Below are 23,893 nucleotides of genomic sequence, written 5' to 3'. Positions count from 1 at the left end.
CATTTGCCCTTTTGGCCACACATTCCCACCCATTCATCACACTTCATGTGTCCTGTTGAGTTGCAACTCCTGGAAACACTGACCTTCGATCAATACATGGCCAGGAACATTGATATGCGATCTGGAGTGTCTTAATACATCAGTTTGGGAGGCACCTTAGGTTCAAGCAATCAGGTCTCATGGGTGTAGTCTGGGGCATGGGCGGGAGTGCTTGACTAACCATCCTTGGCAATTTTGGTGAGGGATGGTATTATGATCTGTTGGTACACGTGTGGGCGCCACCCTTTCTAGGGTCGTTAACTCGGGGTCGGTGGAGGTACTACTGACCCGTGGGGGGCATGTGACTGGTGCCAGAAAGGCGGTGGGATTTAGGACCAGGTAGCTCGTAAGTTATGGAGTCAGGCTGTGGCGGCCTCTGACACGGGGAAGGGTGGCGGATGCTTGAAACGGGTCCAGCAGGGTCAGGAGGGAAGGCAGGGCTGTGCCGTTTGAACACCGTCTATCTCGAGAGGGCCTGGGCGGGAGGAGGGGGACATGGCCTTGCAGCTCCATGCACAGCATCTTGCATGAGGTGGTTTTACTGTAGTATGGGTGAGGAGCGACTAACAACACATGGGGTTTCTAAAAGCACTCATATGTATTTGTATTTACATGGGATACTTAGCTGAGGATCATACATTTTTACATAGCATTTCACATCTACAGTTGACATACGAACATGAGGTACTGTCAGGCAGGTGTGTATAAAGAGTGTATAAAGAGAGCAACTCAAGTTATTGTTCACAGTTATCAGCTGTCCAGTCTTGTATATCTCTTCATTACATGTAATATCGGTTGCACAGTTTTCTCTTTACCCATTCTCCTTTACATTAGCAGCGAACGTTAGTCAACAAGGCACATATTACATAAATGGTTTCTACATGTTGCAAGGGCTTTCAGGGTGGGTATGGGTGTGAGGCGCCATGCCGTCTATAGCTGGGGCGCTTGGTACAGGGGTCAGGGCCTACAGGGTTTGGGCTGATCTCAGTTAAATCCTAGTGTTCACGTTCATAGCTGGGGCAATGATGTACTGCGGAAGGTTAACAGCTACAGTGTTTTATTTTGTTGTTCGCTTGCGTCTGGCGACTCGTGAGAACGAGTCTTCAGCGGATCTGCCATGCAGTGGGAGGTGGGGGAAGTGTGGGCCTCTGTGAGCACGGTCAAGTGGGGGTCACTCTGCAGCATTCAGTGTTTCTGCCTTGGGTTAGATATGCATGTTCCTAGCAAGATGGGGATGGCTTAATACAAGATGACGTCTATTCTCTGCCACATAACATGGTGGTGCAGCCCCACGTGTCGGCCTGCAGCCGCCCCGCTGCCTGGGCCCAGGAGGCCGGGGGGCTGCTGACGAGTCATGGGTCCTAACCAGGGTGGGACATGTAGTGGGAGGGGGGTCCTATTGACCTACCCTTCCCTACACAGGCTATTGAATGTCCTTGTAATCCTGTGTATTTTCCCACTGGACAGGACTCCATACTTTGTAATGGTTTTATTTTCAATTTGTCTTTGCCTTTCACATACTGATTGAGGAACTGGCGTAAAGATGTGAAAAATGTTTTGCTTATGTTAAACATTGATGTGCAAGGCCATTTGTAGAGTGGACGCATTCCTTCAGTGGAATGGAAAGTTGATACTAAGTTTTCTGGGGATATTTTTGTGAGCAGCGTTTCTTGGTCCATAATGGTATTATTATGCTTTTCATACCCTTGTCCGTTGCTATGTACAACAATTGGGTTTCTTTGCTTTTGTTTGTATGCTTCATCATTTAAATATGGTTCTGTGCTGGTGGTGTGACTGCACTCACCTCCACAGATGTTTGCAAAGCTATCTTTGTTGATAGTCCATTTATTGAGAAGGCTTTTTTGTAGTTTAGTAGTTAGTTTTGTTAGTGATTTCATTCTGTTTAAAACTAAAATAAATAATTTCCTTTTGGGAAGTTTTGCACTGTCTATGTGAGCTTCTAGGATTAATTTTCTGTGGTAGGTTTTAAGGGCTGTGCATGATTTCACTCTTGTTTTGGTAAGGTTCTGAAGGACTCTGTGGCAGAACATTTTTTGTAAAATAATGTTTTTGGTATGTTTTTGGTATGCTTAATTGTGGCTACATCGGGATTTATAGGTGCAGTGTTAGCACTAGTGGTATCTGCAGTCTTTTTGATAACTTTCTGTTTAGTTTTACATTTTGAAGAGGAGGCAAAGTTTCTTTACTGGAAGCTGCCTTTGTTTCTCTTAGTGACTGTATTAGCTGTTTTGTTTGAACTTTTTGTATAAATTCTGCTAGAGGTGGATGCTTATTTTGGACGCTTCTAATTTGATTTTCTCTACTTCTGGTTGCTTTCTATGGAGTTGCTTTTTGGTAGGCATTCTTTGGGGTCTGTTGGAGAAAAAAGAAAGTGTGGGTTGGGATGTTGTGCAATGTATGTGTGCATTTTGCATGAGTGTCTGAGTATGACGATAGGCATGAATGTGCAGGTGTGTGATTGTTCAATGGGCTGTTACTTCAGATTGGGAAGGCTATTCTCGTATTTGTGTGTTACTATACTGGTGTGCACCAGCTGAGGGGCAATTAGTAATACTGAATCTAATGCTGCAGGGTTAATACAATTGTTTGTTCTACAATACTAGAATTCTCCAGTGTTTGAGTAACAGTTAGAACATTATGGCAGTATTGCACTTACTTTTTTGGATGCAAAGAGTAGGTTTCTTCTGAGTTCTGGTTCGTATTTCAGACGTTGCTGGTTTTCAGGAGAGTGGTCTTCACTGCAATTGTGAAAGAAAGAAGTTAGTAAATATGTGTGTTAATATCACTGTTGCTAATGTAGACATGTATTTGTTTGTTTTTGAAGTTGTGGTGCTTTCTGATAACTGTGTATAGCATGTAGATGTAGTTTCCTTTGTCCATGTGCATTCTGTATATTTTACTTAGAATCTGTCAGTTGAACTTGCCTTAGAAATGATTACAATAGTAAGCACACAGAGCACACTTGGCTTTTTTAAGGCAGTGTTTTTTTAAATTAGGAGATAGGAGAAATAACAGTATGCTTTTCTTGCTATTTATAAAGGGTAAATAACAGGAACTCTGGTAAAAAGTATGCAGTGTATGTATTTACAATTCAGGTTACCTGCTACTTACCCTGGATAAGTTAATGTTAGTGTTAATGTTAATGTTAAAGTTATTTGTATAGCACACCGTCACCAACAGAGTTGGTCTCCAGGCGCTCAGCCGGATCGGTAACGAAAAGGTGGACAGGGTGGATTAGTGGGTGAAGAGGGCATAGGAAAGTGAGAGATGGTATACTGTTGGCAGCTTCAGTTCGGTTTTCACTGTGCACTGAGCTTGGGTGTGCAAATAGGATCGAAGCGGGGCCTCGCATGCTGTTGTTGCGATCTATGTGTAGGTTGTTTGTTGTTGTGGTGTGGTGAAGTCCGTGTAGTTTGCTGTGAGAAAGGTGGTTGTGTGGGTTTTGTGTGAATTAAGTAAGCAGAAATTAGAGGTTTTGGTTAGTGGTAACAATGTCATGCTGTCATTTCTCTCATCTGCTGTGATCAAGTGTCACTTTAATGGTGTGTGTTTTACAAGTTTTCATTTACAAATATCACAACACAAAACAGGAAACCATACATTGCATGCATTTGAATATGGATTCTTGCCATTTACAATCATACTGTTATTTCTCCTATCTTTTAACATGAAATGACAGTTTGTTAGAAATCTGTGTTTGTTGTGTCTCATTATTATTGTAATCATTTCTAAAGGAAGTTCAAATGATAGATTGTATGTAAAATGCTCAGAATGTACACAAAGGAAATTGTATGTACATCCTATGTACTATAATGCATGAAATGCTACTATGATCGGTGGATAAATAGGTGGCAGTGGTTACAAAAATGACAGAATCAATGAAGAGAAACAGTTTACACATTACAATTAGTAATATGGGTAAATTAAAATTTGGAAAGCACACAGCTTTGCAAGTGACACTTCATCATAGCAGATGGGAGAAATGACAGTAAGCTTTTTTTGCAGGTTATATAGGGTAAATTGCAGTTACCCTGTTCAGATGCATTTATACAAGAGCTGTACATGTACTGTGTAGACAATATTCATACCTGTAGTTTGTGTGCAAGCAGAAATCTTGGAGAGATTTACAGTAGTTATTGCTCTAGGTGCTTTTCAATCACAGCAGAATTGTACTCAGAGTGATCAACAGTACATCTAAAGTGCTGAACTGTGATGATGGAGTTAGATGTAGAGTTTTTGGATGTGATTTGTGGATGGTTGTGTGACTGCTTAACAGTAGCCAATGAGGGAACGGTTCAGAAAGTGAAGTGGAAAGGGTAGAAGGGCTGTCCCAGTGTTACACGCTCCGTGGACACTGCACATCTGGCATGGAAATAGGACATGGGGAATTAGCCAACCAGGTGCTGAAGGTGTCATTCATAGGGAGAGAGGGTAATCATTATTTTCATTGCTGTGTGCTGTGAAGATGGCTGTGGTTGCTGAGGTGGACAGAGATAGAGTATGGATAGTGAGAGATCATTATATCACTAATCTGCAGTGGGATGCAAACATGTGTGGCATTTCAGATAATGTTGGAATGCAGGGAGTGGAGGCTATCTGGTGTAGCCTCCACATTACAGGGAGAAATCTGCAAGGTGTTTATATACTTTGTAGAAATATGGCTTATTTTAACACTCCTGATATCCTGGTGGTAAATTGTGGAGGAATGTATTTGGGCTATCTGAGTGCAACAGGTTTGTGGGGTGCACTGAAGCAGTTGCTTAAGGAACTGATGCACCTGTTTCCGTCTGCTAAGATAATTTTTTCACTTATACCACCTAGAACTGCAGGGATGCCTTGTCATGTATTTAATCCTCAACAAGACATAGCAAGATGTCTTGTTAATAAAGGAATATCTTGTTTTATGTATTCTGTAGGCATGTCATCATTCCAAAATAAGAACCTTTTAGAAGATGGTGCAATTTTTTCTTGTAATGGAATGACTTTGGCAGATTTTGGTCTTGTAATATTTCTTGGTAATATGCAGACCTCAATCAGAAAGTTGTTGTGAAGTCATATAACAGATAAAATCTGAAAAAAGCCTGAAAAAATCTGCACAAAAAGCTCTTTTCAGAGACAACCTCAAAGGGGATATGGGGCACACTATTTAAATGTTCATTCGCCACTCTGAGATTTTACAATTTGTCTGCGGACACCATGGTTGTTTGCGGACAGCACATATTACATACGGGGATGTTGAGGCTGAGAGTCATGCAAATGAGGGGCAAGGGATTGTTCAATAAGGTTTACTGGGTGTGATGTGTAAGGAGAGACTTTGTCAGAAAGTCTGTTTCCTGAGGAGAGCAGATAGCTATGGCTGTGTCTTTCAGAAGGCAAATTGTCTGGATTTTGGGAGACTCGTGGATAAATTGGTTGGAGGTGCATGCAGATCGCTGTGGAGTGGCTCCACATATTGGATTCCCTCATGTGGAAGTCCAATGGCATGGAGTGGGTGGAATGAAGTGGCTGGATTTGGTACCTCTTTGTGCTACTTTGGTGACACAGCGTCATCCAGACATTATTATTATTATTCATTGTGGAGGGAACAGTTTAGTACATGTCTCTGGAATCTCTTTGCAACTTGCAATGAAAGAAGGATTTGGGAAAGTCATGGGCATGTTTCCAAACTCCTGAGTAATTTTCTTTCGTATTGCGAAGAGACAAATGTGGCTGCGTTCTTCTTCATTTCGTCCACAAATGGAGAATTCGAGGCGCAATGTCAACAAGGCTGTTTGTGCCTTTTTGAGAGATGTTGGTATGTCCTCTTTTCACAATGAAAATATTATGTTTCGTAGTACACACATTTTTCGCAGCGATGGAGTACATGCTGGCAATCAGATTTTTCTTCGAAATATACAAAATCCATTGCAACCCTTTTTGGAATTATAGCAGTCCTTTTTCCAGTAGGTGTTGACCATTTGAAGTTTTTGAAACACAAAAAAAACACAAAAAGGCTCTTTTCAGAGCCGCCACTTCCTCCCAGAGAAGAGTGCAATGGTTTTGATACCGCAGCAACCCAAAAATGTTAAATGTCCTCTGACTGTCCGCTGACTTCTGAAAATGCACAGGGCCCTGCAGCATTTCATTTGCATTTCTATTTTTGAACTGTGAAAGGTGGCTCTGAAAAGAGCCTTTTTTTTGGTTTTTTGTTGTTTTGTATTTTTGGGGTTTTTTCAGACATGACACATAAGGGAAGGAAGGGAATGGAGGGTAAGAAAGGGGCACCAACCACAGAGATAAGAAAGGGCAGGTGGAGAAAGGAAGATGTAGGGTGGGCCTTAATCAGGTAGTTGGCAGTCCTTCTCATGCTACCGGACCGCAGCCTTGAAAGCACTTTGAAGGGTCTCCCCCTGCAGAGTACTGCATCGCAGTACATACACAATACAATGACCCTCGAAAGGTAAAGGTATACAGCATCACATATGGCCTGCGAGGCAGCTGGAGGGATGCGCTGCCCCACAGGAGTGCCTCTTTTGGTGGCAGCAGCAGAAACAGATGATGCTGCAGAGGAACTCAACCTACTACGTTCATCGCAGGGTACAACCTTCCGCAAACCCCACCGTGGAACGACTTTAGGTGTCGCTTCATTGAGGTAGTACCATAGCTGTACAAACCTGGTTTGCCACAACTGAACACCAACTGGCAATGAGTGGGGGACTTCCACTACCTCATCCTAGTCATCCTCTTAATCTTCCTCTGCATCCTCATGCCTGTTCCCTCTCCAGGCCCTTGGGGAGGTGGTGGTGGTGAGGGGTTGGGAGTGGTGCTGATACAGAAGTAGCACCAGCAGGAGCAGCAGCAGCCATGGTTGACATCTTCAATGGTGTCAGGAGGCACAGGAAAGGCATCAATTTGCAGAATATCAAATTCAGCAGTATCTTTACTGGAACTCCAAAAACAGAATGAGAAGCAGCTGTGGAGTGTGGCCTTTTATAGGGATGCTAGTGTGCGCTTTGCAGACATCTGCACTTTCCGCGGACACTTTGAACACCAAAAAGGGTTCAAAACGTTCCAAAAAGTGTGCAGACTGCTAGGGACATGGTCTGGGATATGTGCATGGGTGAAGTTTCAAAAGAAAATAGCACTTTGTTGGTGTCCGGGGGCCCAGACTGTGTTCGCGAACAAGGACCCACGCTTAGCGTGGGTGCGGTCACGTGATGATGTCACGGACACGTTCGCGAATGGGACAGGTGTCCGTAGGACACCAAATGCATGGGGTCAGGTGTACGCATGTATGCAGGTGTTCTACGGACAGTGTTCATGTCCCAGAACTAATTAAAAGTGCAACACACGTGCAGCAGACAGTTACGGACAGGCACGATGGTCATAGGACCCAAGGGTGTGATACGCATGCATGCAGGTGAACTAATTAAATGTGCGTCACAACTTTCCGGACAGGCGGACGGGCTATGTGTTCCACGGACATATTCACTCTGATTGTGGACAATGCAAACAAGGGAGATGTTCTTAGGACACCTTATTTTGAATAATAGTGGACATGAGACAGATTTTGTGTCCTGTGGACACCTCCATTTTGATTGCGAACAGTGCGGACAGGTATAGATTCCTTAGGACACGCCTATTTTGGTTAATTGCAGACATCCCAGACACCTGCGCTATCCGCAGACACCCTAACAGCCTTTTAAAAAATAAAACACAGAGGAATATAGTAACAGCATACATAATATTTTATTGTTTTATAAAAATGTAAAAATTATGAAAGAGAGGGGGAAGCAGAAATTGATACAAATACAGGGGAATTAGGGGTTTCTGCATGTTGGATGGTAGGGGAGGAAGGGATTGAAGTCTCATCATAACATTTTTCGTGATGGGATTTTTTGGGGATGGTTGGCTGGGACATGGAGAAGGGGTACAGGTACATATGGGACACTGATATTTAATTGTTTTCATGATATGGTTCTCTACAACGTTTTTCAAAATAATGAAATTGGTCATTAATTGATCAATTTCTTGCTCTAAACGCTGCAGATGATTTTCCAAAGTGTCTGTTTCAGTATTATTCTTATTGTCTGTATGTTCTGTTAAAAAAGAAAAATGTGTTAAGTACACATAAAATAATGTTTATTAATTGGCTTATTTAGAAAAGTGTAGTGTCTACCATTAGTATCACTGTTCTCACTCATTTCGTCCTGAGGAAAATTTTCTTCTAGCCATTCCAAGGTACTAGACATTTCTGTGTAAAAATAATTATATATATATATATTTTTCAGTTTATCCTACTACAGAAAGTTTATAAATATAGGAATTCATGTAGTGTACTTAATAGTTTTTTTTTAGTTTTCCTGTTACTGCTATGTAGGTGTTCTGTTGATATTTGTTGTGCAGTTTCTGTATAAAGCATCAGTGAGGTAATTCTGTTGGAGGCATATGTTACTTTTTTTGGTTTGTTGCATTATGTTTCATATGCTATGTAATTGGACTGTTGGTGTCTTACATATACAGTTTGCACTTCTTATTTATTTTTTAATGTCATTTATTTATATGCTGCTCTTTGAACATGTTCAGTGTGTTTATTGCATGATACTACAATGCAAGATACCCCCTGAGTTTTTGGATAGTGTTGATGTTGACCAAGTCTGTCTGTGGACATGTGCACGGTCCGCGGACATCAGAACCACTAACGTAGGACAGGGGGTTCAATATGTTGTATGGTGCATGTATATAAACTAAGGGAATCCTACTAAAAACCTATCAAATTCATGATATCTATATCTATATTCAGTGAAAAAATCTTTTTTAATAGGATGTTATGGTTAAGTTGCGCTACTAAAAACCTATGAAATTCAGTAAAAAAACGTAATGGATGTTATGGTTTTAAGTAAAAGCAAAAAACCCTAGAAATTCACAAGTTATGGTAAGCAAAGCAACCGTAACTCGTGCCACCACCATGCACTGCTAAGACTAATACCCATGACATCCATGACATCAAACACAATTATATAGCGGTTAATGAACAATGAGTTATAACTGCCCAATATATGCACCATTTACATGTGAATCATCAAAATATTACTCTAATATACATGATAATAAAAACCTGCACTAGTGGGTTTAAAAGTAGGGGGTCTATAATTAAAAAATCTGGATGGTCATTTTTAGTTTACTTGTTAATAAAGACAAGGAAAAGAGAAATTTGTTTCCACACTTCTTCATCACTGCCTAATCTCACCACTCACATGTACAATTCACCAAAAATTGTTAAAAATCACCATAAGTGTACCACTGTAAAAAGGAACCCCCAAACCGGGGTCCCAAAATCACCAACTTAAGCACCACGTTATTTATCCTCACAAAGATTTGAAAAGCTCTAACCAAAATAAACCTTAAAAAGGCTGGCCTTAGAGGACCAGAGAAGGTATAAGTACTAACATCAATATTTCTGCATACAGTATTTGTGTAATTCCTTAAACTCCCAGACGAAAAGGGGAGAGAAAAATATAGACAGAAAAAACCCAATAAGGAAAGGAAAAAACAGAGAAAAATAAGATCATTTTAGAAACATTGTAAACACACGGATTACTTAGAAATGTTAACCCAAAAAGGTATACATCTCTTTGTCTATATTGTGCCCCTTTGGGTACTTGCTCTCAAAATCCAAAATGCAACATGTCTCTTTCTGGCGGAGTTTCTTCTCTCTGTCTCCGCCTCTTAGATTTTGCACAATTTTGTAAATGCCAAAAAATTGGAAAGCCTCCAAATTACATTGATGACAGTCACAAAAATGTTTTGCCATTGGATAATTAGGATCCTGATGTAAAATGGCCCTCACATGGTGCTGAATTCTTATTTTCAGTTTACATTTGGTGCTGCCTATATACCATTTCTAGCATGCACATGACAGTACATACACAACGTATTCAGTCTCACATGTGATTTTATCTAAAATCGTGATTGAATCACCTAAAATCGGACGCATGCAATTCGAACCGTTTTTGGCATATTTACAGATGTTGCATCTTGTGCATTTACAAAAGCCCAGCTTCTGTTTCGTCAGCCATGTTTCTTGTTCAGGCATTGCATCTTGTGCCAGAAATCTTTGAACCAGAGTATCTTTGAGAGAACAGTTGCGTCTGAGACTGATTTCTGGATATGTTCCCAGAATGGGTGCCATGTCTTTGTCTGCTCGTAAAATCTTCCAGTGCCTGTGTAATATGTGTTTGATTACAGATGTCTCTTTATTGTAGGTTAGAATTAGTCTTGTTGCATTGTTATCGTTTGTGGACTTATTTGGCAGGCGAGATCCTATCAAAAGACAGGATCTTTCTTTTTTTCTTGCTTTAATGTATGCTTTTGCAATGACTTTCTTTGGGTAACATTGATTCAGAAATCCTTTTGCTGCAATTTTACTGTCAGAATCATAGGCCTTCAGTGTTGAGCAATTCCTCCTGATTCTCATGAACTCGCCATACGGAATGCTCCATATCAGATTTTTTGAGTGGCCTCTGGTTGCATGCAAAGGTGTATTAGTGCCAGTTGGTTTTCTGTGTAGTTCCGCAGTCAATGTCTGATCCACAATTTTGAGATTCCCATCTAAAAAAGTTTAAAAAGTTCTACTATGTGTTTCCGTGAATCTCAGATTGTGGTCATTGTCATTCAAAAGCTTTACAAACATCATCCATGCTTTTTCCGACCCTTTCCATATTATAAAAAGGTCATCAATGTGCCTGAACCACAGTACAATGTTTTTAGTTGCTATATGATTTTGTTCTGACCAGACATCCGAAGCCTCCCATGCTTCCATGGTTAGATTAGCATAGGCTGGGCCAAAAGTTGTGCCCATTGCTGCGCCTTGCACTTGTCTAAAATACTTGTTGTTAAAAATGGAAACATTATTCGTCAGACACAAATCGATCATCTCAAGAATCATTTTAGTGTGTTCCAAAAAATGTAAAGATCTTGTATTCAAAAAACCTTCACATGCCTTCTTCCCATATTCATGCCCTATGGATGTGTACAGAGAAACAACATCCATAGTAGCCATGATGTAGTCAGTTTGCCAGGGCATATTCTCAATGTGTATTATGAAATTCGTTGTGTCTTTTATATAAGATGGGAGAGAAAACACAAAGGGGAAAAGTGTTTCATCTATGTACTTAGACATATTTTCAAGGGCTGAGCCCTTTGAGGAGATATTGGTCTGCCTGGAGGTTTCTTGACATCCTTGTGAATTTTAGGAAGAAAGTATATTGTAGGAGTAACAGCATTTGTCGTTTTCAGGAACTTGAAGTTGTCTTCAGTTAAAATGCCCCTCTCTTCCTATATTGCAAGGAAATCCCTCACTTTTTTTTCTAGGGTTTTGATTGGATTACCCACGACTTTCTCATAGAATCTTTTGTCATTTAATTGTTTATAAGCTCCTTTGATGGAGTCTTCTCTATTCATGAGAACAATATTTCGACCCTTATCCGAGGGCTTAATTATACAATTTCTGAGGGTCTGTAATTCTTTTACTGCCGTTCCTTCCATAACTGACAAATTGTCTTTATATCTAGGTTTCTTTTTCTTTCGATACTCCTTAAGGTCCTTGATGACCAGTGTTTGGAAGGCTTCAATAGTGTTACCTAGATTACTGACAGGATTAAATTTGGACTTGGATTTAAGTTTTCTTTTAATTGTCCAATCAGTTCTGATGTCGTAAACTCCAAGATCCATTGCACTCGTCACATTTGCTTCATCCAGATGTGCTTTTTTTTCTAGATCAACTAAGTCTGTTAGTGCTTCTAGATCCTTGATGGTTATTTCTGTTTTTCCACCCTCTTTTGGCATGCGCCTATCGATGCATTCGGTGGTTGCAAAAAACTTTTTTAAGCATAGCTTACAAACAAAGTGGTCAAAGTCGATACAGGTTTGGACATAATTTAAATGTGCGGTTGGGCAAAAATTCAAACCGAGGCTAAAAAAACCTTTTCTTGATGATGGGTAAGAACATGGTTGGACAGATTGACGATTCTAAGACCTTCATCCTTGGGCATATCATCTACTTCCCAGAGCGCAGCAATCTGTCCGGGATATTGCTCGTCGCATTTGTTGCCCCTCTGCCCTCTCCTCGTTTTGCCCGGCTGCCTCCGCTTCTTCCCCGACCTTGACTTCCTCCTCTTGATTGTTTTTGTTTTTTGCCATCCTGGCGTAAAAGTCTCATTTCATTTAAAAAAATGTAGACATATGGCTGGTTCATCGTTTTCACTTATTGTGGCAACTGACTCAGATGCTGAGGACTCCAGGTTACTTTCTTTTCCACTTTCTTCCTCAGTCGTTGTTATTTTTTTGGTAGAGTTCTGTCTCAGATGATTAAACCTCCAAGCAAAAGTATAAACACTTCCTCTCTCGTAGTCTTCCTTGTCATGCTAAATTTTGCGCTGTTTGCGTTGCTTAATTTTGTCCTCATATCCCAACAGATTTTTTTCAATGTTTTTCTTCAGTTTCTTTCTTTCTTCACTTTCAGGTACTTCAGTCAGTTTTTTTTCAACTTCTTCAATTTTGTCCAGTATTTTCTTCCGGTCGGCTCCTGCATATTTGATTAGAAGTCGGAGAAAGGTATTGGAGCAGACGTTGGTAACTTTGCTCCACTCACTGAGCATTTCGGGGTCTTGCTCCTCGAATGAAGGAATAGTTAGAATTCTCAGACACCTTGGGATTCTCCCTACTTCAATGTAATTCTTCAGGGATTGTTCCTCCCACCATTTGCTCACTTCTTTATTCTGAAGCTTTTCCAGCTCCTTCAGAAGACCAATCTCACTGTCAGCCTCTGTTATTTTAATAATGCTTTGAGCCGACTTACTCTGTTTTAGTGTTTCATTAAATAGGGTAATAGCTTGTGCTTTCCTTGCTGCTTCTTTATTGGCCAGGGAGCTAGCCATACTTGCGCAAAAGATACACACGGTTTCCTTATATGCCTATAATACGTGGGCATATACTTACAAAGTATAATAGCTTTGTGTATCTGTTATTGAATGGGGATGCATATATATATATATATATTAGGGCAGATAAGAATTTACATATTGCCATACATACTGCAGTAATGTGGATTGAATTTTATATACTAACATATCGACCCTAGTAAATATACTAAGAATGCTGTAATATATACTACATTACTGCAGTAACGGGTGTACATAGGGTGCACTAAATAATATTATATGTATTAATGCATGTGTGTTTCGACAATGATGTGAAATAAAGGCTAGAAGCATAATCGTAGTTGTATGCCCTGGTCATTATAAACATGAGTTTATTGGCAAAAGACTACATCACAGAGCCCTGTTAAGAACTAACAATGGGATATTTATATCATACTGTGAGACATGTAACAGACACAAGTGATCAATGCCATGGATCCTCAAACATAGGGTGAATACTTTATGGAAATCTACACACCACCCAATAACTTCTTGCACCACTAGATTGATTGATTTTTCTCCAAAATAAGGTCAGAAGCAGACACTGTATTTATGCAAATACTTACTTGGAACTAGCAGAGCTGTCATTGGCTCAAGGCTTGACCATTGCAATGCCCTCTTTGCTGGCACCTCAGCACACAACATCTGAAAGATAGAGTTGATCCCGAACAATACACTCCGCTCGGCCCTCAACATCCCGAAACAAGACCACAAATTGTTGGCAAGAAGGGAGCCCACTGGCTCCCTATTTGTGAAAGGATAATTTTCAAAACAGTATCCATCACACGCAGATGCCTTTCCAACTCAGCACCTCCATAGCTATTTCAAAAGATCTCAAATGTCAACCCTGCCAGGCCACCGGGATCAGTCTACGCACACCGACTGGTCCACCTGAAATTCAAACGTGCCAGAGGTGGAGGCGTAAGCTTCCTGACAGTCGCCGCCAACCAATGTAACTCTTTCCCACCTGCTCTGAGAGTTGAGGAATCATACTGGGCCTTCCACTTGCATGCAACTGGTTATGTAACAGCGCATGGATGCTCTCAGGTTCAGGCGTTTAATAAATGAGAAAATAAATAAATACTAATCAAAAGGCTAGATTATAATAGAAAATACTGCAGTACATTGTACAAAGTATGCAGTGATTGTTATTTTCCCTCACTCTCCACTAGAGAGATAATGACACTATTGTTAAGGTAACGTGCCACCTAACATGAGAAAATGAGAAACGCTTTCGCTGTAACCTTTGACCACCTCCATTAGAAGATTCCATTTGGCAAGCCGCTCATCTTGCCATATCCAAACACTCGTCAGATTTGATGAACTTACATTGACGTTTAAATGTAGAAAAAGGACACTGAAGATTCGTTTTTATTGTATTTGATTTTCCATACATCAAAAAAATCACTTTGTAAGGTTGCATGTCTCAGAATTGTCTGCATGGATTGTTGGCAGAGATCTAGTCCTTAACAGGGATTCATGCATGCCACCACCCACACTTCTTCATCCAGTTTAAAATCCACATATTAGCACTGCCTCAGCCCACCAGATTTAGGCGACTTGGTGCCAGGTTCTTCCACAGAATAGATACATATTTGTGAGCAGTGAAGATGGGCGAGGGGGAAATATTACAAACATATCAGTTTCCGGTAATAATAATAATAATAATAATAATAATAATAATAATCTGGTGATTAATATTTAGCTTCTAGGAAGGTTAAATGTCTGAGTCATACCAGCATGCTAATAGCTAATAACCTTGCCCCTAGGCCATTATCTGACTGGTAATGCCCCCAATTTGGGAGTCATTGCTTAATTATACAGTTCTGCAATAATCTGCAGTGCCTGATACATACTGCAGATTATATTGCAGTATTCTAGAGACGCAATTCATGTACTCTAGATCCCAATATAGGTAACTGCATTTTAGCTTTATACACCTAGAACACTGTTATATACACTCTTTATTGGTATTGTGGAAACCATTCACTTCAGTATGTATTACGCACAACTGTAAAGTTCTGTAATATCCTCCAGTCACTATATTACAATGCAGAATACATTGTAATATACTAGACACAATTAATGTACTACAGTTTCTGCTAGAAATGGCTGAAATGTATTTGTGAAAACTATAAACTATAATACATTAATTTGTACAAATTGTGCAGTATACAAACCATGTACTTCAGAATGTAGAAAACACTGTAGAATTCTATAGCTTTCTACGTTATACTTCAATATACTGTGCAGCGTATTGTATTATATTTCAGACTATTTTATAAGGTGTAATGATATGCAAATCAGGTGGGTAACCTGGATAATCAGATCAGAAATGCATTCATTATTATAATTTGACAATAGGTGATATCACACTGCTGGATTGATTTGATAATATATGTATCATTTGTTTCATTTTGACAGTTCATCATTTCTGGCTCCTTATCTGTTTCTGCGGTAAACAAGGGGACACAGGATTTGGTAAGCAGCCTGCAACGTTTTTCCTCAAATCTGATCGATAAATGAAGGAATTATTCCTCACACTCATAATTCTCTCTCTTCATCTCTCTATCTCTTTCCCTGTAGCTCCCTCTCGCTCTCTCTCTCTTTCCAGAGTTCTCTCATTGATTCACTCGTTCTCTCAATTTCTTTCAGTCTACTCTAATTCTTTCTCACTCCCCACCTCTGAAGGATTGAGTTGACACCAGAATGAAAAGTCTTTCTTGCTCTATGGGTAAATGATTTCAAAAAGCCCCAAGATTATATGTAACCCCCTTTGGGAGTTACTAGCACTGAAAGTCTGGAAGTTGATTTTAAAGTGGGTTGAGAACTTTGTTTACAGTCAATAGAGGATTCAGAAACCAAATGGATATTTGCATCTTCCTGAGACCTTCTAGAGCAGTTCAGGGTGTGATGTCATGCCTCCAGTAACAAAGCCCGTTCTGTTTGAGGAGCTGGGTAGAGTAGCCTAGCCACAAGGTTAGGTGATGGTGACAGATGTAAATAAAACCTGAGAGCAAGAGCAAGGTGAGGACATGCATGGGGAAGGAATGCCAATGATGGCGAAAGGAAGAGATAAAACATCAAGTGGTTAGCCAGGGCAGATAGGGAAGAGTATCGATCAGAAGGAGTATCAAAGCAAGGTGATTTAGGGTAAATGGAGCAGAGGAGACACCTGCAGGGGATAGGGGAGATAAAAGAGGAGCAAGTCGGGGAAGGGGAGGGAAAGGCTATTAGGTGCACAGAAGTAATGGTGGCAGAAATGGTAATATACTAAGAGACATTGATGGGGTGAGGCAGGCTTTGTATAAGTCAAAGATACTTAACAAGGAACATTTTATTTATTTATTATTATTATATAGCGCAGTTTGCCTGGAAGCCACAGTGCGCACACAGAACATAAACAAGAACAACACAACAGTGGCAGAGTAGCGGAGTAGACGAGATGATGTGAGCCTGGTTGAGGGGTTTTTAATCCTTGTTTGAGGTTGAACAAATGGAACTTGGTCAATTTCATAAATCCTTTGAGGGAGTTTACCAATCTTACTATCAGTGGGAGCTCATTCCAGGCTGAAGGAGAATGGATATCAAAGATGGTTTCCCCGAATCTAGCAAGCTTAAATCTGTGTTGCACCAGCTTATATGGGTCTCGTGACTGAAGGGTGCAGCGAGGATGGGCTACTTTGAGGCGATCCATAAGATATCGAGGCACCTCATCGTGTTGGGACTTGTAGGTTAGGAAGAGATGTTTGTGTATAACATGATGTTTTATGAGGAGCCAATGAAGCTCCCTCCTGGTTCCAGTGATATGATCTCTTTTGGCTAACCCATAGACCGCCCGGACGGCAACATTTTGAGAGACTTGGAGAGCCCCGATGTTAGCTTGTGATGTACCCATCAACAGGCTATTGCAGTAATCTAGATGTGAGCTCACAGGGCAGTGGCGAGCATGGATCTGTTGCTGAGCAAGATGTATGGATGAATGTAATTTAATAATTTGGTAATGTTGCCACAACTGGCTCGAATGTGAGCTACCTAAGGCATCATAGTGAGCTCAGCGTCAAGAATCACGCCTAACATTTTGACACTCCTAGCCACTGTGATTTTACTACCAGCGATGATGAAATTCATATTGTCAGTTTGGAGCTTTTTTAGACTTTGTCCTGAGGCAATGATCAGGAACTCGGTTTTGTCGGAGTTGAGGGCAAGCAAAATTGGTTGCCATCCATGCTTGAATTGACTCCTAAATTGAGTTGATGGCAAGGGCGTCCTGAGCATAGTTGCCTGATAGTTCAAGGATGACCTGAGTGTCATCAGCATAGTTGGTATACGGAACACTCAGGTCATTCAAGAGAGAAACGAGGGGCATGAGATAGATATTAAACAATGTCTGGGAAATGCAAGACCCCTGCGGGACTCCACAGGTGATGGCAGCTAGAAGAGAGCTAGTGGCCTCCAATGCTACCCTGGCATTACAAGGCCCCAGGAAGGATAAGATTCACTGGGTTGCCTTGCTGGTACAGTAGTCTCGCTCCTCTAACCTGGTTACCAAGAGCTAGTCGTCAACCTTATAATATGCCTCAGAGAAGTCTAATAACATGAGATGGGCTGGCAGACCTTTGTCCACAATACTGGCAGGATTTGACTCGAGGTGATGCATGGCAGTCTCTGTGCCATGTCTGGCTCTGAAGGCTGACTGCCAGGGGCTAAGAATGTTATTACTCTCAATGAACTCCTGTATATGAGAATACTCAATGTGATCCATGATGTTCAACAGAAAAGGATTGTTGGTTAAAGGTTGATACTGTTTGCTATGAAAGGATCAAGATTGTCTTTTCTCAGCAAGGGAGTTGTCAAGGCTTGCTTAAGAAAGGAAAGGAACATTGCTTTCTATAAAGGAAAGGTTAATCAGCTTGGTGACCCATAGGGCCAGCACATTCATGCATTTCCTTGAAGATATTCGAGGGGCAGATATCACCAAGGCAGGATGTGGGTTTCATATCAGCCACCATCTTACAGACTTGAGCTTCAGAACAAAGTTTGAATTCAAATTTAGCAGGAACTTTGTTGTTTTGTGTAACAAGTTGGCCGGGCGGGAGAGGAGTGCCATTCCCAGCATTCAGAAGCAACCTTTGTTATCCAGAAATGGCTTGTTGATGACCTGTCATTTTGGACGAAAATTCCTCATGGACCACTTGGCACCATGTAGAGTCTATACTAGGTACTGGTTTACTCACTGATTTGCCCTCAAACTCCTTCAGGATTGAAAAAAGTTCCCTGGAGCTGGATTTGGCCAGAGTAATCCTATTGTTGAAGCTGGATGATTTTGCATAAACAATTGCTTATTTAAATTGTTTTCCTGCTTGTTTGTAGAGCGAAATGGTATGAGGGGAGGGATGCTTCCACCCGACCCTTTCTGCAGTCCTTTTCAAAGGTCTGAGTATGAGAATGTGTTCATTGAGCCATGAGTACTTATTAGATTCAGGTTTAACTATCTTGGATTTTTCAGGGGCAAGAGCAACAATGGCACAATTGATGGTTGTAGTTAGATAAAGAGCAAGATCGTCAGCTTGACAGAAAGAATCAAGGTGAGATAGCCTGGCCGCAAGTGGCACTGATAGTTTCTCTGCAGTGATGTTTTTTTGATATTTCTTGACATTTTAAACCATCTTGGTCGAGCGTTCCGTCTTTGTGGAGCTGCTGGTAGAAGAACAGTGGCGTTCCCTAAAAAGTTATCAGACCAGGGACATTGGGATACAGTGATGTTTGTAACTGATAAGTGGTGTGTTTGAACCCTATCGAGGGCATGTCACCCTCTATGTGTGGGGTCGTGAGCTCCTTGAAGAAATCCGATGGCGCCTATTGCGGGGAGAAGAAGCACTGCTTGCTTGTCCTGCAGATCATTGGCCCAAAGATTGAGATCCCCTAGAACGATCACAGGGGAGTTTTATTTGGTGATGTTACTGAGCAAGTTAATGAATTGTTCCTCAAAGGAAGGAGCATATCTCTTGCAGCGATAGATCAAGAGGGTATTGTGAGAAACCAGTAGGTCGGGGGATCTATTATCCAGGTGGGCAGGACATGGCCATCGCTTTTGGATCCAGTTCCTGGGGGTGGGCCAGTGTGCAAGGATCACCTGGGTAAGCGGTCTTCGGTGAGTTGGAGTGGGACATCAGAAGTTGAGATGCAGTATCCCATTCCCTGTAACACCTCTACCTCATCCTACCCGGTAGGATATTTAGGAACTCCCCCCCTTTTACAATATGAACACTTTCTCACTGATAGCATGCTCCAAGAGAAAACAGACTAACACCCAAGCTGTGTACCTGACATGTCCCAATAATATGGTCAGACAAGGTCAGGCAACAATCACTCACACCTGACTTCCATTACACTTCACCACACGGATAAAAGCTGGAGCACGAGAGCACTTTCTGAGGGCCTCATCACGAGTCTGGCGGTAACCCCTTAAATGAGGCGGTAGCGCTATTACCGCTGCATTTAAGGGTCCGCCAGATCATAGCCTTGACGGATTTCCCCCCAGCTCTGACCTGGGGGAAATATGCGGCAAATTTGCCGATTTTTGGCACTATTACTACCAGCGGGAAATCCGCTGGCGGTAATAGTGCAAATTTTCCCCATTGGGCCCAATGGGGAATGAGGAATTCCCAAATGGGCCCAATGGGGAATGGGCACTAACCGTTCCGCCAAACCTGTGATCCGGCGCTAATAGCGCCAGGGGGTTTGGCGGTAGGGCTAATAGCGCCGGCAGTAATAGCACCAGCGTTACCACCCAACTCGTGATGAGACTCTGAGTGAGGCAAAGCACACGAGGAGACAGCAGTTTCGAGTCGGCAGCTGAGCAAGAGAGGAAAGGCGGCAAAACCAAAGGGGTTCGCAAGGAGATAAATTCTTTTGACCTTTTGGACACGGAACGGTTACTTTCCCGAAACCTTGGGAGAAAGCATAAAACCAGGAAGTCAGGCTGAAGAATCCTGCATTGTGTGTCGTCAATGCCCGGAACCTCCCGCGTCAATAATCAAAGTGGGGAGAATCATCAGCCACTGTAGTACAGTCCTTGGCTCCAAGAACAAGCCGCTTCAGTGAAAGCAACACAGCCGGTGAGTTGGGGAGAGCAATACAAGACTGGTCTGTGTTGCAGCCAAGGTTGTAAGCAGCAAAATTGTATGGTGAGCGCTGGAATGAACATTGTTAAAACGCGTGTGATAAGAGACGCAATTGAAGTTAAACTACTGATGAGTTATTGAACTTTAAAGCAAGCTACAATACTTTTGACGGAGTGGTCCGGCACTGCATGGGTGCTCAATCGAAAGTCTCTGTAAGGTATCCAGCTGAGAAGTAATACCAGTAGATCCATTTGGTCCGAGCCTAGCAGACGGAGACCAATTGAAAGAGAACTAATAAATGTGAATTGAAGTTGTCCTGCGAAAGATCAAGTAAAATCCTGCGCGCAGTCGAAAGTCTTTGATTTTGATGTAATAGAGGAAGTTTGCAAAAGTATGTGAATTTGGTCAATTGAAGGTTTTGTGTTAAAGTGGGTCTGAGCCTGGCGGAGGGAGAACGGGTGAACAGTAAATCACCCGAGCAGTTGTATAAGTGAAATCCTAAAAAGAAAGGAACAGTGCTGTTTTGTCATGTTGTATCAGGCCCTCTGAAATAAGAGACTTTGAAAGATAAAGAGACTTTGGCTGAGAAGATCCTGATGTTGAAATCTTGAACTGCATCCTTGTGCTAGAGAAGCTAGGCAGTGGGCTAAGCTTGCGTGTGCTGCCTTTTCCCATGTTGAAAATGCGGGGAAGGGAAGCCAACGGCTTGAATATCCTGACATATCATTCCTTGAACACTTTTCTTTTGCATAACATTGTTTTCCACACCTTTTGTACTTAGAAGTAAGGATTGGCAATAGGTTTATTAGTATATGCCCTTTTGTTTTGACAAGACACCACTAGGACTGTGTTTTCATTTGATGGCCGTAGCTTGCTCTCATCTTTAGATTTAGGATTAGATAGGTGTCTCTCAAAAACCAGTTGAAGTTCAATGAACACCCTTGAACTGTGATCACTTGTGTCTGTTTTACTGTTTGATACCATGCCTTCCTTACAGTAGTTAGGGACCTATTTGTGTTGATTTTGATTTTAGCCAGAATACTTTCACAGCCTTCAGGGGAATCATGGGTAATAGTGTGTAGATTGAGAAGTTTATTAAACAGAATAGCTACTCACCCACCTCTTTGATCAGAGCGATCAGCACAAGAAATTGAAAATTCGGGCGGAATGGCCAGGGTAGCATTAGAGGGTGTTGCTTCTTTCAGCCATGACTCTGTTATGGCCAGTAGGTCTGGGGTGGTCTCATTGAGAAGATCATACATTTCCACCCCAAGCCGCATAAGAGAGTCTGTGTTCAGAAGGCCGAAACTCAAGTAGGCACTCTGTTGGATATGACTTCATGGGGTATCGGTTTCCTCAAGTGTAAAAACCCAGGGAGAACTAGTACCGCTTTTCAGGGGATTCAGTAAGAAATCAACAGTGTCCTGGACCAGGGCCTAGGTCACAAATACACTGGGGACACGTGTCTATGGTATTACCTATACACTGGCAGTCACTAGGGTGCAATTCGTCGACTAGCACTGGCTTGGTAGAGAAGGCTCACAATGACAGACATACTGTGGGGGCTGGGTGTTCTACCAAAACACTTGATGGACCTGGGGGTGGTAAAAGGGTAATTGTTTGCTTGGCATTGTTATTAGGCATCGTGCAATTTGTACTTATGGTCAGTGCTAAGTGATGCAGGCCATATTTTGCCGGAATGTCTGCTTGTTCTTTTAAGTAGGATGGCGAATCATGCCTGAAAGGAGCCGGGGAGGAGGAGCACAGCTCGCGGATTGATTGGTGGACATTATGCATGTTAAAACCAAGAAACAAGAACAAGTATATTACCTGGTGTTGGCAAGAGGGACAAGCTTGTCAGAGCAGCAAACAGCGTACCCCTGGTGCAAACCGACGACCACCGGCCTCTCCGAATGCGCCAGCGCTAGCGCACCGCCAATGTAATAAAGAGGGCCGGTGTTGCCGGGAAATGTAGTCCCTAAGAATTACAGTGCTTCAGTGCTCGTCAGCAGCTTTGAACGGGAAACCGAGCTGCACAGTGCGCAATGACGCAATATGGAACCAACAGGAGCAGAATGAGCAAACTCGTGGGTGCCTGCTACTTCCAATCTTATAGTAGCTGCACAGTTAAAAAGCAATTTTTGAACTCGAGGTTGCTGAACAATAATGCAGTCCTTACTGTTTGGCAATATAAAAGCAACAAAAGTAAGTAAATAGAAAGTATCACACTACGCAACTTAGAAGTTACTGAAGAATAAAGGCAACAGCCAGATCTTAGTCATGAAACAGAACTGCACTCTCTCACACACACACTAAGGTGCGGGGGGAACAGTAGAATATCTATAGTACTTGCAGACAACCGGCCTCTGCAAGTAAGGACCTATTAGCACGTTTAGGTGAGGTGGGATGGAAATGAACACCATAGGACTTCATAGAGGGATAACAGGGGGAGTGTCCAAGTGCAGGGTGTGAACTAGATAAAGAGACTGTGAGGCTGCCTTTATACATTGACTAGACTACATTTGCTGAACTGCCCAGAGTCTGCTCTGAACTATGTGCCAATAGGCATGAGGCCTGGTCACGTGGGCCAAGAATGGACACAAGCATATCAGTGAGCTTCCGTTGGAGGCGAGGATGGGAGGTTCTTGCATTTGTTCTAGAACACTGAGTTCAACTCAAGTCTTGGAACTGCCATCATTGTGGGGAATGTAGGTAGGAAGGGAAATAGGACATACAAGGAAAGGGACAGCAGAAAGAAAGGTCCAGACCACAAAGTGTTCTGAGGGTCGGTGCCCCTAAGATATAGTGAGGAGCAGGTTGACTGCAGAAGTTTTGGCAAAATTCACAGTGCTAGGTAAAAAAAAAAATCACAAGTTCCGGCTTCCCTTCTTTCCAGATAGACAGGCTGCTTCCATAAGCAGCAGATAGTGGCAATTCTTGTAGCTCTGTGCAGGTTTTCTAGCATGGTGAGCGCACCTCATGCCTCTGGGCCTCTTGGTGTGAGGGGTGTTTTTAGGAAAGTGCCTCGGATTTGAAAGGAGAGAGGCAGCTGAAACAAAGGTCACGAGTAGGTCACAAGCAGAAGAATGGGTACAATTTAAGGGACTAAGTGACTAAGTGCACAGGTTCGGGCTTCCCTACTTACCAGATAGGTGGGTGCATTTCACAGTGTTGTGCACCGAGGACGAACCAATTTGTTCCCTTGGGCCGCAGATTTATACAAGGCTGGGAGCTCAGTGCAGTTGTTCTTACATGTTAAGCTTACCTTGAGTCTCAAGGCTGCCATGTTGGTGAGATATGTAGGTAGGCAGGCCTTAGGCATTAAAAGGTAAGCAGTGGCAGAAACAAGGTTCCAGACCTCAAGGTGGTGGAGATCAGCATCCCAAGATGTAATTAAATGAATGCCATCAGAGGTTGGTCCTAACCATACCAGAAGATGCAGGCATCACATGTTTCCCACACTTCTAGAAGGTCATCTACTCGCCCTCCTTTCCCCTTGAAGTAGACTTACCTAGTGAAATTGACAGATTTACAAAAAATGCAAATTCCGTAAGAGGCCATTAGGGGTTGTTATGGTCGCTCAAAGTTTGCTCTGACTGACAATGTATTTACTGGCTCTTCTTCAGCCCTATTGACTGATAAGATGTATGTCTCTGATGTGCCAATGTCCAATTTGCCAACTGGCTACTCCATCTCTATGTCACTTCATGCCAAGTGCGCCAACAGAACATGTCTCTTTGACTGCAT

The 23,893-nt window shown here is 42.1% G+C and overlaps 1 protein-coding gene across 1 annotated transcript in view; it reads left to right on the top strand.

Annotated features, from left to right (window-relative positions):
• The window catches only part of LOC138513782 (membrane-spanning 4-domains subfamily A member 4A-like), a 367,695-nt gene that overhangs the window by 160,120 nt on the left and 183,682 nt on the right, over positions 1-23,893 (top strand). The window contains exon 4 of the mRNA XM_069628877.1: positions 15,444-15,500. Coding sequence (XP_069484978.1) covers positions 15,444-15,500 — 57 coding nt within the window. The remainder of the gene's footprint in view (positions 1-15,443; positions 15,501-23,893) is intronic.

Source organism: Ambystoma mexicanum, chromosome 12 (assembly GCF_040938575.1).
Source record: "Ambystoma mexicanum isolate Mex_15411 chromosome 12, UKY_AmexF1_1, whole genome shotgun sequence".
Taxonomy (NCBI): Eukaryota; Metazoa; Chordata; class Amphibia; order Caudata; family Ambystomatidae; genus Ambystoma; species Ambystoma mexicanum.
This window is presented reverse-complemented; position numbering and strand designations above follow the sequence as displayed.